Consider the following 21253-nt stretch of genomic DNA (forward strand, 5'->3'; position numbering starts at 1 on the left):
CTTATAACAAGTTTGACAAGAAAATAAAACTTCAAGGTCACTTTGTATCAGGTTGATCACTTTATTGAACAGAAACACATAATGCAATAGTTGTTGTGTACTTTTTATCCTGAAGTACCTAATCTGAAAGCTGTATATGATAGTCTACCAAACGGAATTGATCGGATTAAAGAGACACATTCACAACGAAATAGCAGCTGCCATAAGGATTTTTTGAAAGAATATTTGGATATGGATGGAGAAAACAGTTTGTACTTTTGAACTGAAGAGGGACTTAAAATACAAATAAGTCCGAAATGCATATGACAAACCAATAAAAGAAGTACCTAACCTGAAAGCTGTATATGATAGTCTACCAAACGGAATTGATCGGATTAAAGAGACACATTCACAACGAAATAGCAGCTGCCATAAGGATTTTTTGGTAGAAATTATTTTATTAATTTTTAGAATTTACAACAAAATTTTTTATGAATATTAATACTATGCTACAAAATTCAAATGGTGCCTTCTCCCTTAATTGGCTGAGAGGACACCAGGGAAATATTGGCAAGAAAAAAGCCGACAAGTTAGCAAAGAAGGCAGCCACCAACCAAGAAAACACCATAATATACAGCAAATTACCACCTGTGACAGGATTTCAATGCTATGAAAAACTATATTTTAAAAGAATGGCAAATGTTTTGGGACAACTTCCATAATGAAACAACTTATTCATACTTACCAGACATTAAAAGTATCTACAAGATGAATTGGCTCAAAATCGATCACAATACAACCCAATTTATAACAAACCATGGCTGCTTTCAAAGCTACTTACACAGATTCAAAATTAATGATAGTGATAAGTGCTCTATTTGTGACAAAAAACCGATGGAAGCGACCACTACCTATTTGACTGTTTGCCCTATAGTTGAAAAAGAAAGGAAGGACTTACAGCAAATTTTAGACTTCAAACATATAGATTGGCTATGTAATAAATACCTTCTCCTGCAAAGAAATCTACAGAAATTTGAAAGAAATCTACAGGTCTTTCAAAACTCTTATAGACATATTTCAAATGGACTTTAGTGCAAACATTATACTGAATATTGTCAGTTTTCTGGAAAGCTACCCAGCCCTTCATTGTGTTAAGTCCCACATGTTGCGAGTAGTGACAGTCTACTCTTGCCCATACCATTCATTACTGTTACACACTTTTAACATCTTTTTGTACAATGATGACTGTATGTAGTTTACCACCAGTTGTGCTAAGCAGTACTGGGTATGTACATTTCACTTGTACCTGATTAATAAGAAAAAAAAAAAGTGGAAAAATCCTTCAGAATTCTGTATTTGTGCTCCTTGATCCTCATTTTTAGACCACGAGCAGTAGCTCCAATATATTCACATGGACAGTTTACTCTATGATCTTGTACAGGGATAGTATAGACTCCTCAGATGCAATTTCTCTCCAATTGGTCCTTATTATTTCTAATACAGTACTAGAAAAAACAGTAGGAAATCTCCTGTAAGATCCTGTTACTCGTAATGTGGGAAATTTTCTTGTAGAAGTTGGCAACGAACTTATTATAAGTAACAAGTAAAAAGGACCAGTCTTCTGAATTTAATGGTTCTATTGGATGTTCTTGGATCCCCTGCACACCTTACCAATGCTCTTATTGTATGCCAAGAACATCTAATTCATTATGTTGTTGGTAATTATGTATTTCAAAAATGAGAACTTTAGACCCAAATTTTGAAGTGAAGAAGTTTACATATTCAACATTTTTAATAATAAATAAATTACAAACTAAATAAACTTCCACTTACTTTATTTTGACAAATTAATGGCAGATTTCCATACTGAATTTGCATAAGCAAACATGGTTTGCAGAAGACATGTTCACAGCATAAAAGACAATAGAAACTTTCATCCTTAACACCACAACAAATAGGACATATTTCATTCAGTTCATCATTTAGTTCTTTATTCTTTTGAATCTTTGTATATAGTTTATTCAAGTTGGTTTCAAACTATAATGTAAAATTTTAATGCTTAATAAATCAAAATGTAAATGTTTCATATAAAGTTCAATATATGGGATGATTCAAAAAGTTTAGATAAAATGTAAAGATAGATCAGGAATACAAAAACAAACCATTTTTATCTAGGATGCAAACCCCCAAGCTATATGCCCTCATGCCTTGAAACAATGGTTCACCATAAATGTTTAAGCAGGCATTGTTGGAGACTGTTTTCTTGGGCCGTACTTTCTTCCAACAAGCCTGGATGGGTGAAGTTACAGGATATTCCTGGAAGAAGTATTGCACGATGTTCCTGCATATGTGGTTTCAGCATGATGGGATGACCACTCATTTCAGCCTGAATGTATGGAGTATCTCCACAGCACCTTTTCTGCATAATGGATTGACTAGGGTGGACCTATTGCTTTGTCTGACATTGATTTCTTCTAAGGTTACCTGAAAGGTCTTATCTATGAGACCCTCCAGCCTCAGATGTTGACCTTGCTGTGAGAGTTATTGTAGCAGCTGCAGGTATTCACAAGAGGGCTGGCATTTTTGAACATATTTGCCAATCTATGTGCAGACACTGAGAGGCATGTACTGCTGCTGGTGGAGAGAATGTTGACACCTCCTTTCAACTTGTAACAGACTGTGTGTCTAATAAATATATTGTACATTTTACATGTATTACTTTCTGTGTGATTCTTTATGTACTTCTAGCAACTCCAGGTGATGTTTGTGGCTGTATGGTCCTAGGTAAAAATTGTTTTTGTATTCTTGACCTACCTTTAAAGTTTGTCTAAGACCTTTTGAATCATCCTGTATTACTATGATTTTAGATTATTTTAATCTATCTATTACTTTGATTACATATGATTCCAAAATTTGTTTTTCATTCAACATGTTAAGATTAAATACATCAATTTGTGCTTTATGGAATCTATGTAAACAATTAGCATCATATCTACAGGTATTCCACAAGTGTGAAATCATACACAAATCATTTATATTGATTTTTTTAAATAATATCCTTATTGGAGAGGCAATCAAAAATCTATTGAGTGATTGGTAAGAAGTTCTGCTTTTGCTCCTTTACAGAAGAAATTCAGAATTGTATATTTGAAGGGTATATATAATTAACATAATATACTAGAATATATAAAAATAACACTTAAGTGAAATATCATGTGTTATTTTTATCATAATTGGTAAATAAATTTGATTAGTATTTGTGTAGCATATTTAATAATGGACATATTTTAACACATCATATGAAATAATATTTTTTCATAAGAGTAATTTGATGTAGTATATTTATTTCTTTTGTAATCTCTACATCTGGAAAATGTTGTAGTCTAGTGACTGTTATCACATTTTAGGCATCCCGTATCCTGAGGCAATAAGAGATGAAAGGGTCTATGAACCAATGAGAAGGGAGAGAATTCAGGTGACAAAAAGGGATAGGGTTTTTGGTCATTCTGTGCTGAACCTTGAGAGAAGGTAGATATGTAAAAAGATGAGGTAAGCTCCACGTGTCCAAACTCAGTGTAATCAAAAGAAAAAGTCCCTTCGAAAATACAGTGGAAATGAAATATTGGCTCCGCAGCAAATTTTGCATGTATGAATTCACATAATCAACCTCATATTAAAATTACTAGTTTGATTTTATTCTTTATATCAAAAAATCCATTTTTCTGCTCCATATATGGCATGTATTTGGACAAACTGTAAAAGTTCCTAGTGGTGTGAAACCATCGTCATTTAAGAAGGGCCCCTCACCACAGTGTATCTATATGAAGCTAAACTGGTCTCTTCATTAGACATAAATAAACAGAGATTAATTATACAAGATTAAATTTATATATATGCAGCTGTTAAAACAAACAGCTTGAACAGACAGAAAAGTTACTTAGAATAGGTGATTGCCATCCATGTCTAAAAGATGAGTGATGTGAAAGAGAAAGAGGAAGGGGGAAAGGGCTGTAAGACTAAACTTTGTAGGGGGAAGGAGTCTACATCTTAAAGACAATAGCTGCATTTTTTCTCATAGCTTTGTAAATTTTTAATTCTTAATTTTGGGAGGTACTACACAGGAGGAGTGCTCAGTCAAAATGTATGTCTATATCAGGATTGGAGGCAAAGGTTGTTAATGTGATGTTGGGAAGCCCTTTCCTGATGGAAGTCAATGTTCTTTGAGGTGAGTGTTTAAAGCTTGCCCTGTAGCATTCATATGTATTCTAAGCTGTAGGTTGGCCCTGTGATCTGTAACAGGGATAGTATATACAACAGGTTGGAGGTGCATTTATTATTAGAATTTATTGTATTATTATTAGAATTTATATGTACAGTAGTTATTTGTCTCCAAGCTTTGTCCCCCATGAAAAATTTTCTATGGACATCCATGATTTTAATCATTAATTGTATTTATCAAAGAAGTGGAAATTTAATCATTTAGGCATCTTATCATTAATGTATGTTGGAACAATATAATTCACAGCTAAACTGGATAAATATGTGGAATACTAATTAACAAAAATATTTGAAAAAGATGAAATAATCTTATAATTGTTTAAATATTATGATTTTAACTGTGTAGTTTCTCTATTTTTTCACAAGGAGTTTTCATTATCAATTAAAATCAAATGCTATGTGTAATCATTTATTTAAGTAAGACTGTTGTGGAAAATTTTTTTGTATTTGTACACACAAACTCCTTGTGTCTGTGATTTCTATTTGCCTCTTATTTTCCTGAAATACAATGACTGTACTCTTTATCTGTTCTTATATATCTGAATTTCTTCAGAAATTTTTTGTAATCATTTTTGATAATTTTTACAAATTGGTATCTACATCAGTATTGCCAAAGACAAAGGTATACCTTTAGATCATGATTCATTAAAATCTAAATAAGAATATAGAACACTTTTTAAGTTATTCTCCTACTCTTAGATGTGTTTTGAAAATATTTTTAATCTATTGGTCTATTGTCTTACCTTTTTGATAGAAGCATCAGTTCCACAAACCATTATTAAACGCTCTTCAAAATTAAATTTAAGCTCTTCAAGATTACAGGACTTTCTTAAATCATCAAGGTTATGACCATATGATTTAGCAATAGCACACAATGCACCACGAGGAATATCATCTCTCAGTAATTCAAACTGTTTGTAAGTTTTGGAATTATCCAAAAAATTGTTAATTATATTTTTTGCAGTTTTAGTGTTTTGAAGATCACCACAAATTGAAATTTTCTTTTTAATACAATCAGTTTGAATATATAAATGGAATGTTTCCTCTAAATTTTTTATTAATTCAGTTCCACTGTTTAAACTTATATTATTAAGTTGTGTTTCGTTTAAATCACTAATACATTGACCTTCTATAATATCACAAAACATTGACTTAACTTTAATTATATCATTAATATTATTACTTTGAATCTTAATTGACACAAGATCTCCAAATGGTTTTGCTACAATTTTCAATGAATCATTACTGTTTTCTCCAGTTGTAAACATATTTATTGCTTCTTCAAGTTGATCTTTTATGCAATAAAATAACTTTAAGTGACAATTTATTGCAAGTGATAAATCTAATTTTATTTGACTTCCTGTAAGTGGGATATTTTTTAAAGATGCTATTGCTGTAAAACCATCAAGAATATTTGTGAAGGAAAGGGTAGCTTTCCAAACAATTGAAGATTCTTTTGGTTTTTCAATGTCAATTTCTAATTCTTTAGAATTAGTATATTTGTCAAAAATATTATGTAATGTCATCTTAATTATTTCAATTTCATCCTCTGTAGATGAATATGCTTTTTTACGAGACACTATAATACTTTTATAGGAAATATCTGACTGTAATGTCTTTATAGCAGATTCAATATCTCCTGCTGTTGTTGTTTCAGGCAAATTTTTCAAACTCAAACTATCTCTCTTTTTTTTGTTTATTTGAAGAATTGTTTTTTTCCCTTTGATTTCAATTTCAATTGTAGGTAACTTTGAAAGCATTTCATGTAATTCAACTTCAGATTCAAAATTAATAAATCCTATACCTAAGCAAGGTCTTCTAAACCATGTCATTGTCAATATAAGAGGTGGAGGTTTCTTAAAAGATGAATCTAAATTTGTTTGATATAAAATTTTGAAGTTAGTTTCATTAGAAAATTTATTTACTGCATTTTCTGCAAAGGCAGCTTTCTCGAATGTTACAATAATTCCTTTTTTATTTACTTCATAATTACAAATTTTTCCACAGTTGTCCTCTAACATACCCAAAATATCATCTAATGGTTTATTGGATTTGATATGTACATTACGACTTTCATTCGGCATCATTACATCTTTCACTACCATTCCAGAACCAATTAGCAATCTAATATTCTTTAGATAACCATCAATAAATATTTCATTTTCTACATTTAATATCTTTTCTTTCTCATTTTGCAATATTTCATATATAAAAATTTTAACCTTATCAACATTTTTTTGTTTTGTATGTACAATGATTTCACCTTTCAGTGAATTAATTTCAATTCTAGTTATATTATCCTGTACAATATTTCTTACTTTATTTTCAATTAAATTCAAATTTTGTTTATTCCTTCCCATCAAAGATTTCAATAAAGGTAGACTCAAATCAGAAATTTTGATTGATACTAACATTTGCATCTTCAAATCATTAACACTAACAGGCAATTTACCATCTCTTTCCATTTCAAGTAAAACTTCTTCTTTAATAGCATTAACACCGAGAATAAAACAATCTGATAATTTAAATATCTTCTGATATACAATAAATTCAGGAAATATTCCTAAATGTTTTATCGATGTTAATGAATGAATCAATAAATTATTAGGATAGAAAGCATTCCAATATTGTTCATTTACTTGATCTGAACAACAACATAAATTATTTGGATAAGCTTCCAAAAGCAGCTTTTGTATTTTAATATCACAGTTGGCCTTGTCAGATGAATTTTTCTTCTTACATATTTTTGAAACATGCAATGTAATATTATTTGAAAGTTCATGATATATTTTTATTGCATTTATATTAATATTATTTAATTGACACCAATAATGTTTTGACTTTTTAGGTACTGAGAGCCACTCAGTATACATTGTATGAAAAGTTTTCCAGTCACCATTTGGTTGATTAAATCTCCATTGCTTTGTTTGTTCGATAGGATCTTGATGGAAACTAATATATCCAGAAATTATAGATAATGCCGCAAGAGTAGAAATTTCAAAAGGAATTCCTTCTTCATAGCCTCTAATTATTAATTTGGCAGTACTTGGTTCAAAATTTAATTTTGACATTTCACTACCAATTTCTGTTAATTTGTTGTCTTTTATTGCATTTAACTGAATAAGTTTTTTCTTAAATGTATTTAAATAATCAACAGAAATATTTTTTCCATAATTAAAGTTAAACGGATTTATTTCATGCTGTAAAAATAACAGGAATAGATGACTTAAATCATTCTGATATAAATCAGATAATTCTTTATCATTCATTTTTTCCTTATAATCATCTTTGCTAAATAAACGATAACATATTCCTGGACCATGACTTCCTGCACAAGATTTACGCATTTCCGAAGAATATTTGCTTTGAAACTTTTTCCAAATGTCACAACTACCATTGCAAGAATTGTAAACCTCTTTCAATGTAAAACCACAATCAATTACACATTGAACAGAAGTCATAAGTTTAGAAATTCTACCACAATCTGTTGAAAAAATAATTTTTCGTTTGTCTTTATTAGCAGAAAACATTTCTTTCTGTTCCTTTTCATCTTGGAACTCATGAAACTGAATCAATTCAAATTCTTTGATTCCCTTTCTATCTAAAAATCTTTCAAGAAGAAAAATAGCTTGCTGAATATCCAAAACAGATGTTAAAAAAATTAAAATATTTCTGGTAATAATTGTATTTTCACAAATAAACATGATACATTCGACACAATCCTGAATGTAATTGAAACCTATATCAACATTATTCTCTTTCCATATTATATTGACAGGATAATTCCATTTACCAAAATCACAAATTATTTCTTTATTTACTGGAAAATAATTCTCAATAGCAGATATATCATTTGTTATAAATAATAATTTAAAATTCGTTTCATTAATTGGTCTCTCTCGTAATAACAACAATAAAGCTTCTGTATATAAATATCTTTCTTCTATTGTATCAAAAATAATACATTTTATATTTTCCAAATTCTTATTGCGTAAAAAATACTTTAAAAATGAATAATCTGTCATACTAATAATGCCAGAATTATTCTTTTGAGTAATAAAATCAAATGCTTTCTCATCATCTTGAAAACTTTTAGATACTTTCATTTTTGGTTTAATATGAACGATGATGCCATCTTTTGCATAATTGGTTTTTAATAGATAATGGCCAATTTCTGAATTGTCATATAAATGGTTATCCATATGAAGTACACATATGTTACTTTTTTCCAAAATGTTAGTGATTGTGGACTTTTTAGAGTATGCGGGATTTCCTGATAAAAACAAATGGCATTCATGTTCAATTTCTTTCTTAATTTCATCAGTTAAGTTTATACAAATATCTGTTGATAAACTTGAACATTCTTCTACTTTTCGTTTTTTATTTTTAATATAACTTAAAAACTCTGACTTTTGCTCATTCATAATTTTAAGCCGGTTTTCGGTCACATGTCGACATTCAGATTCATCAATATCAGGTAAATAGAAAGAAGAGGGATTTTCTGTAAAAAATTTTTCTTTCTTTGTATTATGTAATTTTACTGATTGATCTGATTTTGAATCTATTAATTTTAAACATTTTGAAATTATTTCTACATTGTTATCTAATTTCACAATATTTTCTTTTTCATCTGATATAATATTGTGTATTTTTGGTGATGCTTCGTTCATTCTGTGTTTATTAATTATTTTCAATGCTTTTTTTGACTTATTTAAACTTTCAAAAGCAAGAGTTATTAATTTTTGTTGCTCATTTATATTCTGCATTTGAAAATTAGTTTTTGGAAAAAGAGTTTTGAAAAACTGTTGCCAGAATAACTTATTTTTACATTCTTCAACTTGTAAAATTATTTTAAATTCTTTATCATCTGTTGAATCAAAGGATTTTTCTTCTTTTATATTATTTTTTTCCACTTCTATTATGTCATTTTTTTCTACTTCTTTTAGTTCTTTACTTTCTTGAACTTTATTTTTACATATTTCATCTTTATTTACTTCATTTTTACATTCTATTTCTTTTGCAGAGATATTATTTCCAAATAAATTGATTTCATTCAATTTTGATAAAGCACTTTTCACCATTTTATCATTTTTAAAACCAACTTCTGCATTTCCATTATTAATTTTTAAATAATTATAATTATATCCTTTCAAAAAATCTATTAAAAATGTTCTTATTTCACCTTTTAGTTTTTTATTCATAGGTAGATTTTGTATAATAATATGTTTTTGTACTTTCTGATAATCAGGTAAATCTTTACAAAACTCATTAAATTCCTGTGCAAAATTTGCAACATCTTTAAGATTTTTCTTAGCTTGAATGTTATGAAGAACAATAATGTTTATTTGATGACGATATCGTAAATCATGAAGATCAGGTACAAAATCACAATCTCCCGAAATTAAAACAATGCAAGAATTTGGATGTCTATAATTATCTGCAAATCTGCGTAGATATACTTTTAATTTGTTGTCTGCTGCATTTTTATTTAAACAGTCTACATGAACAACAGTTACTTGAGCATCATTTAAATCTGTAACTATATCATCGTTAATATTTCTTATATCACATGAAACTAAAAATTCAGCTTCTGTACAGTTGCCATAGAATTTATTCCTAATTTTTTTTACTATATCTGAAGCTAATTTCTTGCTAGGAACAGGACAATTTTCAATGTCCCAATAGACACCAATATAACATTCTTGATTTATTGTGAACTTTTTGCTAGGTTTCACTGATATAGTATTATTAAAATTTGTCTCAATATCATCCATTTTGTCAAAACTGTCTGATGAATAACTGGAACTCTCACTTTCAGTGTCATAAATCTCTGACTTATCATCATCATCAGGAACTGAATTTGAAGCTTTAAGCTGTTTTGGAATTTCATACTTTATATTATCATTGCTATTATTTTCTAAATCATCATCAATACTTTCCACCTCATCATTAAATTCAAATAATTTTTCTGAAAATTTCCTAACAAATGTTAATAGATCTGGAATACTTCGTTGTTTAATTTTCATATTTACTGGTATATTTGTACTTCTGGCATTTTGTTCTGTGATATTAATTTTTTTATTTTTTTTATGTTTTCTCTTTCTTTCTTTCTTTTTCACAGATGGATCTAAATTCTGAGTTTTTTTGTCAAAACATTCTTCTGAATAATCAAGAATCTTATTTACAATAGAATTTTTATTTTTTGTGATTTTATTTGATTTTTTTTCAAAAGGACAAAATGAATTTAATTCAAATTGGCTACCACTAATATTCTCATTAGATTGTTTCCAATATGAAGAAATATTCTCATTTGATTTATACTTTTTCTTACTTTCTTTCATGTTGTATAAATCATAAGTGAAATTATCTTGCTTTTGATTTTCATTTTGGGATTTTTTATATTTAGTATTAAAGGAAAACTTTTCTCCTCTTCCTCTATTAAAATGAATTCCTCCTCTTTTTCTCTCAGAATGATTTTCATCTCTTTCTTCAGAAGAATAAGTTTTACTTCCACCTCTTGAGAAATGACTTTCAGCTCTTCCTCTAGAGGAATGACTCTCACCTCTTCCTCTAAAGGCGTGACACTCACCTCTTCCTCTAGAGGAGTGACACTCACCTTTTCCTCTAGAGGAGTGACTCTCACCTCTTCCTCTAGAGGAGTGACTCTCACCTCTTCCTCTATTTGCATGAATGTTTCCTCTTTTTGCTTGAGACATTATTAATTAATTTTTTCTTTTTATTGTAAATATTGTTGTACCATTTTCATGTGAAGTTTTTCTTAGAATACTATGAAAATAAAAATATAGACTAATTATTTCAATTTTAAAATTCAAGTGGTACAATTTTATACATAATATTTTCATAATTTAGTCTTATTTATTTTAAATTTAATTATTTATCATAACTGCTTTAATCAAAAGAACAAATGAAAATAATATATTTAATGAAATTTAAAATTATTTTTATTTCAGTTATAAATTTTTCAAACATTAATTAGATCTTGTCATTGGAATCAACTTATTTAATTTAAATAAAAACAGAATTAAAATCAAATTAAATATTTAAAATATGTTTTCTAATTAATGCAGGAATAATTCAAAATTCTTAATGTAATAAATAAATAAACAACAAAAATATAAATAATTGTTATACGGTGCAATCATAGTCCTTCTGTAGTGGGCAGGGAAATAGGAAGAGTTTCCAAGAACAAAGTAATGATGTCACAGCAAATCATGCATTGAAAGAGTTAACCATTTTATTGCTGGAACAAGCATACTTAAGTATCTATCTAGTGGCATTCTTTATCTGACTGTAAAGGTACTTTACCTTTACAGTCAGATAAAGTCCAGAGATTATATGTCTATTATGCCAAATGATCTTAAATTGATTCCTTTTGGTTATTTTAGCATTGGAACAAGTATGCATCATATGCTTGTGCTTTATGCTTGTGTAATCCTGAAAGATCTCTTTTACTCCCAGGCAGATGTTTAAGTGGACCTGTATACAACGAGTTTCCACAGGAACAAACAAAAAAAAAAAATGCTTATATTGTGTCATGTCTTAACAATACATAAGAGTTGATAATGATTAAAACAGATGATTTATTAGTCAAAAGGACAATAGAATATAAACTTATTTAGAATACAACATAATATGTACACATGGAATGCAAGGTAAGAATTGCACACAGTCTGTCAGTCTAATACACATGTCAGTAAGAATATCAGCTGCAACTTTTCCAAAAGGCAGAATACTCTCACTACCATAAATATTGCTTAAAATTATAGTTCATTATCCATTATTTTAAATAAAACAAATTATAAATGAATATATATTATTTCATTTCTTAACATCATATACATTATCATTATTAGCAAACTCCACATCAAATATACAGTACTTAACTCCTCAAATACAGTGGTAGAAAATAATCTTTTTATCCCCAACAGAATAAAAAACATTATCTGATTTATAATCAAAAGACTGCTGTCACAACCTCTCTCTCTGTTTTTTCTTGATTTTTTTGTGTCCCTGTTCTTTTCCTCTATTTCTAATTCTCTCAGTATCCTGTGAAGAAATAGAAGTGGAGGTCCTCTTAGTGTCCATAAGGCAGAGTCCAAAAAAAAAAACCATCTAGACACTGACTTCTATACAGTAAAAACTAGACAGATATCTTGAGGAGCAGTTGTCTGCTTTGGGACTAGATGTCACTTTTATTAGTCAGGATGATAAAATGACATTTTGAGAGGAATTCTCACTTGAATTTCTCTCAAAATGTCAGCTGTAAACAAGCAAGCAACCCTACTGATGCATATAGAGTATCATGTCATGCTTCCTGATTATGATTGAATTGCAACAAATCATTTTAAGTTGACTCCATCTATGTATTCTATCGGCAATATTATACAAAGTTGAATGGGATATTCTTGCTCTGTTTAGTACTCAGATTTTGTATTCATTTCTATCAGAAGTGAGAAGCATGCATCATCAACTGCCTAATCTCATGTCTATAACTTTAAGAGAATGTTGGACATTGACAAGATTTTTCAACTATTGAAAAGTAGAACTGGAAATTTAGAATTGATGTTAGCAAAAATAGTTGATGGTAGTCCAGACAAGAACTCAAGATATCAAAAGATAATTAATACTACAATTCAGGAGTTTTATGAGTTTAACCTTGACTGTCTGTTCATAGTAATGAATGCACCTGTGGTCAAAGTGCATACAATCAAGTGGAGTAGAAAATGGCATCACTTAGCCATGACTCTCCTAGCATCATACTGCCACTTGAGCAACTCCATTCATAGATCATGAAAAAGCTGCAATAGGTCCTAGGTGGTTGCCCTGGGAAAATGAAAAGCCAAGGGCAGACCCTGGAAAAACATTTTAAATTCAGAGGATTCAGGGCCCACCAGTGGCCAAACAGTTCTGTTCCCTGAACACTGGGAGTTTGGTCGTGGGTTTGCACCTTGTGTCTCACCAGGATGGCTGGCCACGTGGAATTACCAGGTTTTCACAACCTGAATAGGGGCCAGTTACCATTAAAAAGACCTTCTGGAAGGCATTCTCCCTAGGCAGATAACCAAGTGTTGCATTGCCATAACTTAACAAACAAACAAATAAACAGAGCTATTCAGTGAAAGTTTTTAAAATGGATACTGCATAAAATGAATGAATAACTGTGGAATGATTTATCTATATACTTTAGTACACTAACATTTTAAGTGAAAGCATGACAATTTCACTTAAAATATTAAATAGGAGAGTGAATGGATTATTTACCAGTGGCATGCGGTGACATTTGATGATAAGGAAGTTGTGCTGGCCTTGGATAGAATCATTGAAAGAGTTATACGATATTTTGGTATGTTGCATCCATGAGTTAAACCATGTGAGATTGGTACTCAGTAAAGCGCATGCGCGAATGTGTATAATCTGGCTGCTTTACACCATTCAAATATTTTCACTGCGGAACTATACCGTATTCGACAATACAGTGCTTCCATTGAGAATATGCACAATATGAATTTATATTCAAATACTAGCAGATGAACCTGACATTGCTCTGGCAAAAAGTAACAATAGCAAAGATTAAGATTATTAGATTATAGCCGATCTTACCCGTTTTCACCAGGTTGCAAGAATTATATCCCCCTCTTCTAAGACTGATTAGAGAATTTTTAGATGGGTGTAAAAATATATTCGATTTCCCACAAAAATGCAAAAAACTGCATCTAAATAGAACAGTAGAAGCCAAGTTTTTCAAGGTCATCTTTAACCTCTCCCACTCCCCACAGGGGAAATTTAAAAAAATCTATCTTAGTGTGCATTCTTGTGATGTACCCTAACTGTGTACCAAATTTCAACTTTTAACTTCTAACCATTTATTTGCTCTGAGCTTATTATCATCATCATCAACCCATCTCGATTATATTATAAGATACAATAGCAATCTTATCATTTTTTCATGTGTAAATTTGTAATAAGATACATAATGCAGTTATAATAAAATATTAATTTTAATTCAAAGTGCATTAAAATATGAAAGTAATCACACAATATGTATTTATATTTTAGAAAATACAAGGAAAGCGGCGCTTCCACAGCTTCCATGGATGGCACGCCACTGCAATATTTACTGTTCAGTCACTTAGGAATTTTGGGATGTACCCTAGCCAGTTTTGCTCGCACATGATTAGAGGTTGTCAGGCCAAGTGATTAAGGTGGCAGCTTACTGCTCTGGGGGACCCAGGATCAAATCCAGACAGGTCAAAAAATCCCCAGGAATTTTTCGGGGGGGTGGTCCATTCGGATATGTCAGGTCCCATCCTTCACCACCCGGCTGCCCCATTGTGGGCTTGGCAAGGCCCTCTTAGTACCCACAGGGTGGAAAGAGTTTAAAAAAAATTGCACATGATATGCAAGTAAAATTCGCTGCTAGTTACTAACAAGTAGAGTTATTAAATTATAACCTTGCCATAATTTTTTACAACAAATTCATGGACTATATTAATATGAATATCAGATCAATCAGTACATACTACAATATTTTTATGGTGAACATATCTCTTCCATATCTTCAATGATACTAAGTCAATTAGACAAAACATGAAAAAAGTATATGCTGCACTATAGTTCAATATGATGCTTAAACAAATACAGAAAATTCTGTGCAGTGAATGAACTAACAATGACAACTAAGAAAATGAGATTTATTAGAGTTTGGTATCTGGAAGAACTGAAAAACCCCAGGAATTTTTCAAGTGGTGGTCCATTGGGGTATGTTGGATTCCATCCCTCATCATTCGGCCACTCCTTGTGGGCCTAGCCAAATTCATAACAAGTTTGCTAAAAAAAGAAAAGAAAAAAAAAGTCTCTTGGTGCCCAAAGGTCTTAAGGAGTTTTTAAAAGATAGTAATTAATAAGTGATGTCCTGTGTAAAGCTAAATATTTAAAACAAAAATATGTATACTCTGTAACCAATATCTGGTGTGAAAACTCCAAACAAAGATTGGCAAACGTTTTCGATGCCCCTCCTGGGCTCTTCTTCAATTTCACATGTGAATGATTTATTTTGTTGATAAATCGATTAATTAATGATTAAAACATTTATCCAAGGGGGTTCCATTTTCTGGTTCTAACTCTAAATATTTAGTAAATAAACATGAACACCAATGCTATTTGATTTTAAGAGAGGGGAAAATACATTGTAGACTAGTCAAATAATTAAATATAGTATTGCTGTTAGTTGAGAGTAGTATTGAGTTAGTTGTTAATATTTTTAACTATTCCTTTTAAATCCTAGATGATTATGACCATATTGTTCGGTTGTAACTTGGTTCAGAGTGGCGGGATTGTTACAGCCGTGTAACAGTTGTGAAGATATAATTAGTCCAATTTAGCCTGTCAGTGGCCAAGCGGTTCTGTTCCCTGAACATTGAGAGTTCAGTTGTGGGGTTCGCGCCTTGTTAGGACGGGCTGGCCACGTGGAGTTTTCTTGGTTTTCTTAATGTCTGGATAGGTGCCAGTTACCCCTAAAAGACCTCCTGGAAGGCGTTATTTCCTGTGTACCAACGAATATGAAATATATAACTAATAACCGCATTACATAGCAATTCTGTCACACAGGGCACCATAGCCTAGCTGCTCTCGCCCAACGTGATGACAAAATAAGACAAGATTAAAGAAAATTTAATGCTTTGGTAGAAATCTCTAAATTTAGCAAAATTTTGGGAATATTACTTTTTTTAATGTTGAAACAATTTAGGTAGGTACGACTATTCAAAGTAAAACTAGTTCCCCCTTTTAACTCTTTCTGCATGTAGAATAAGAGAGCCTTTTTTTAACAAGCCTGTTATTGGTTCAGACAGGCCCACAATGGAGCAACTGAGTGGTGAGGGATGAGCCCACATATCCTGACTGTTTTTTATCCCTTATAATAAGAACCATTCTATTTTTTTCTCTTTATATTGTCTACCTGGACCTTATTTATAAATATGACTTATACTGATGTAGTTTCTGATTAGCAAAGAGAGGAAATATTAGTCAAAAGGCTTTTGACTAAGACTTCCTCTCTTTGCTAGATGGATAATGGAATAAATGGAACATAATGGAACAAATTCAAAACGTTCCAATTTTCTAAATCTTAAAAATAAGGACCACCCTACTACATATTCATTCCTGGAAAGTATCATAATTTTTCGTCAGAGTTCACCAGATAGACAGAATTTCATTTTTAATTTTAGCCCTTATATCATGGCTAATGATTTAGAATGTAATTACAATATTGAAAATTTATTTTAAAAAAGTTTTGGCTCAAGACCATATAATGAAAAAGAAAACATTATTAAACGAGAAAGACCAATGCCTAAATTAAATATAAATACATCAACAAAAAAATTGTTCGACATTTTCATGATAAAATTTATCAAGACATAAAATGGCTTTGTGGATGCATAGAAATGCAAAAATTGTTTTGTTGGTCTTGCCTACTATTTTCAAATAAAATTAATGTGTAGAATAAGAATGGCTTTGAAGATTTCAATAATTTGAGTAAAGCTGGCAAAAGACATGAAAGTCGTAACTGTCACATTGATTCTTTCATAAAATTGAAGCAATTTGGAAATCAAAGCAGAATAGAATTTAACATTAGTAAACAATATAAAATAAATATTGAAAATTATAACGAGATTATTACGGCTAATAGATGTATTATATCTAAACTAGCTGTTACCTGCAACTTTGCCCACGGGGGTTTTACAAACAAACACCATTTATATTCAGTATTTCAACAACCATAGTAATTGTTATATAACACCTACTGCTGAGAATGATGAGAATTGCTGAAATTCAAATGAACTATTTTCAATTTGATCAATTTTCTAGAACGTTTACAATCATCCTATAATCAAACCAATATGAATAACAAATTCGAATTTAAAACAGTTCGAACATTTGGTTAAAAAATCGAAATATATAAAAATATTTATAACAATGTCTGAAATGTTATCAATTTAATACACCTAAGTACTCAATGAAGACTAAACATAGTTGAAAACAAAAAATTGTATCTAAAATAGTACAGTCAAAGCCGTTCTTCAGGTTAAGCCTTAATCTTCTCCCTCTCCCTCTGCAGTGGGAATTTCCAAAAATCTCTTCTTAGTGTGCATTTCCATGACGTACAATATCTTAACTGTGTACAAAATTTCACCTCTTTAGGTTCAGCGGTTTGCTCTGGACAATGGTGAATCAATCAGTCAGTCAGGACAAGTAATTTTATACATTTAGATTAATAGATGTTATATGTTTTTTCTCAAAGCAAGAAATGGCATTTAGAGGGCATAGGGAATCTATTGAATCTAATAACAGAGGTAATTATATTGAACTTGTTTATTTATTAAGTACGTCGGATAATCTATTAAAAATACATTTAAAGAACTGTACGGTTTTTACTGGCTTATCGAATAAACGAATACAAATGGATCCTAACGCGCAATTAACTGATTGCCCCTGTAAGTCGGCTTCTTACAGAAATAGAGCTTCCCTATCATTACAGCATGCCACTGATATAACAGCAGTCCTCAACCTTTTTATCGCCATGGACCGGTCAACGTTTGATAACTTTACCGTGGCCCACTGAGGGAGGACGTTGATTGTTCATATTTTAGATTGATTTAATTTAATAATTTTAATTTAACTGCATTTAAACATGCCTTCAAAATAAAATACAGTTACACCAAATAATGAATATAATGTGATCTAACATTTTAACTCACTACAACGCTAAATCAATGAGAACCCTGAGCTTGTTTCTTTACAACGAGACAGTTCCATCTGGGGGTAATAAGAGACAATGACACCCGAAGTATGTTTCTTATGTCCAGTTTATTCCGTTGTTCCGTCGTCTATTAAAAGTCACACAAACCCAAGACAAATACACCATAGTAAATAAAATGGAAATAATTTAATGTTCCTTGGCGGCCCGGTACCATTTGATCCACGGACCTGTACCGGTACCGGTCCACGGCCCCAGTGCCGGCCCGAGGCAATTTTTAGGATGGAGCAAGATCCTATTATGGCGCCCCTTGGTTGCCCCTAATTTATACCCTTTAATTTTCTTTACCAACTGAAGTGCCTTCTAGATCTTAGCGCCTGGAGCGGCTGCTCCGTTTGCCCTATGGTAGGGCCGGCTCTGCGCGGCCCAGGGGTTGGGGACCACTGTCTTATAATATTCGTTTTGTTTACTCAGTAATTCATTCCTTTTGTATGAATAATAGTAATTTTAAAATGCTCTTGTTTAACAAATAGCAAAATGATTAATTAATAAATTAGTAACGTAAGAATTCACTTGTTTGACGTAATTTCGCAAGTAAATAATTAATAATCGGATAATTTGATAGTTCCATATCTACATTCTACATTAAACTTATATGGTAACTAGCACGGGAATACTTTTCCCTTCCATATTTGGTATAAAGTTAATGAAATATTTCTCTATAAACTTTTACCTTGTATAAAAAAAACTTCTATATTATATAAACTGCGTAGAATAAATATTTTCTTCCATTTGTAAAAAAGATGGAATGTCTAATAAACTAAAAAAAAAAACTTCTCCAAAAAGTTAATACCGCGGTACTGAACAGAGTAAAAACAAAATGTATTAATCATACCTTGTATAAACTCTACACTTAGATACAGTCGACCCCCCTATAACACTGTTGATTTTTCTGTTTTATATGAATTCCATGTTATACGAGTCACTTAGATTTTACAAATAAGTGTGCCGGGCTGTGAACAGCTCATGTATTTGTAAAATCTGACTCGTACAACATGGAATTCATATAAAACGAAAAAATCAACAATATTATAAGGTGGTCGACTGTATATATAATATATATAATTAAGCTTGCTTATTTATATCTTAATAGAAACTTGAAACCGAAACCGAAACAAAAATAAATGAAAATTAAATAAACGTGGTTTATTTATAGGTTTTTAAAATTGAAAATAGAAGTTTTTTTGATCATTAAATTATTACTGTATATAATAAAAAATTTTGTATAAAACTAAAAAATCAACTCGAATTGCTTTTATTATATAATTAATTACGAAAGTTATATAAATTGCTACGCCATTTTAGAGTTTTCCACTAGGTGGCGTTCGACTGTACGTGCTCCCGACGGAACACCTGGAAGGGAGCTGCCGAGTGTTTAACGGTAGTTCATTTATTCACGGNCGTATTTGTAAAATCTAAGTGACTCGTACAACATGGAATTCATATAAAACGGAATTATCAATAGTGTTATAGGGGGGGTCGACTTGTAAATGAAAGTAGTAGGTTATAAATAAATAAAATTTTATATTTTTTTTTTAAGAATTTCTATTACGATTTACAAGGTATTTATTTTATAGTTTCATTTTTTATTTTATTTTAAGTTCTGAACGTTGAAAATAATAAATAATTTTATCTATTTTTATCCGAAAAATAATTTATGATGATAAAAAAAAAACTCGTATCTATCAATATTTTGTAATAATGTAAACGTTGGAATTTATTTTTAATATGAATCTAATTATAACAAAGCCTCATAAGATTGATTAGGCATTTACATAAATAGATTAAATTAAAAAAAAAAAAAAAACAACGTATCAAAATTGATCTTAGGGTATAATTTTGTTACGTATTATCTAAAATTTGTACTGATTATAGTAGAAAATTTTCAACTAATTTAGGCTCTAAATAAAATTTAATGGTTTATTCAGTAGGCTCATATGGAGAGAAATGGTTGCTCAGTTATTGATACAACAACCCTCCGGGAAGAGGATGCCATAAGAATAATAAATAATAATAATGTTCATATGAGAAATCAATCGTTTTATTAATATTGATATTGCATAAAGTGTATAATTATATTGCTAATATAATATAGACTATCTGTCATTTTTATCTATCATATGACATGCCAACATTTCTAACATATGTTTTAAAAATTAATTAGTTTTACAAGCAGAATATAAAAATACGATAACAAATATACTAAATATTACCGAGATATACTTATAATAAACTTTAAAAACGTTTAACATTAAAATGTTAATTAAATTTAATCAAAATTACATATTTTTATATGAAATAACAACGGTTAGTAAATCTATTATTATTATTATTATTATTATTATTATTTGATTAAATTCTATAAAAATAGGGAAATTTTAGAATATAACAAGTATATACAGTATTTAAATAGCCTACACCCAATTCTGTTTTTACACGGAAGTTCTCTGCACGATTTTGACATAACACAGTCTGGTAAAAAAAATCGATTCCCTTTTTAACGGGATTTTACACGATTTATTATTTATATTTATTGAAATTAACTAACAGAAATTTGCCCTTTTTTAAAAAAAAAAATCCATTTAATTATAAATGAATTGATAGAACCACTGAACACTGATAGTTAGTCGTGAATTTGCACCTCGCCAACGTAAAGTTTTCCAGGTTTTCTTCACGTTTGTAACACCTAAATAGGGGTCAGTTTCACCTAAAAGTCCTCCCGGGAGACGTAACGTTGCCGTAATTAAATAAACTAAAATAAAGTTTCCGTACACAATGATTATTGACATGCAAATTTGCATGTTTCCACACACAAATAAACTAAAACCGATCGATTTTGCTAAAGGGGTGCTGTTATCTGATCGACCATGTGCTGCATTTCCCCGCCTAATCAATTCAATCCTTTTAATACGGAAAAGTTTTTATATGTCAGTTTTGTATTAAAAGCTATGCAATATCAATATTAATAAAACGTTAATATTAATTCATCCCAATTTTTATAATTTAATATTAAGATATTGAATTAAAACAATGCCTATACAAGTCTACCCCCTATAACACTGTTGATAATTCTGTTTTATATGAATTCCATGTTGTACGAGTCACTTAGATTTTACAAATACATGAGCCGTTTACAGCCTGGCTTATTCATATTTTATATAT

General features: G+C 30.3%; 1 protein-coding gene across 1 annotated transcript in view; it reads right to left on the bottom strand.

Annotated features, from left to right (window-relative positions):
• Positions 1-1770: 1770 nt before the first annotated feature.
• The window catches only part of LOC111639482 (ATP-dependent RNA helicase DEAH12, chloroplastic-like), a 22861-nt gene continuing 3378 nt past the window's right edge, over positions 1771-21253 (bottom strand). The window contains exons 2-4 of the mRNA XM_023385373.1: positions 9263-11043; positions 5001-9220; positions 1771-2016 (exon numbers count right to left, since the gene is read on the bottom strand). Of these exons, the coding sequence (XP_023241141.1) occupies positions 1786-2016; positions 5001-9220; positions 9263-10973 (6162 nt within the window). The 5' untranslated portion in view covers positions 10974-11043 and the 3' untranslated portion in view covers positions 1771-1785. The remainder of the gene's footprint in view (positions 2017-5000; positions 9221-9262; positions 11044-21253) is intronic.

Source organism: Centruroides sculpturatus, unplaced genomic scaffold (assembly GCF_000671375.1).
Source record: "Centruroides sculpturatus isolate CEXI.00-Female unplaced genomic scaffold, Cexi_2.0 scaffold1297, whole genome shotgun sequence".
Taxonomy (NCBI): domain Eukaryota; kingdom Metazoa; phylum Arthropoda; class Arachnida; order Scorpiones; family Buthidae; genus Centruroides; species Centruroides sculpturatus.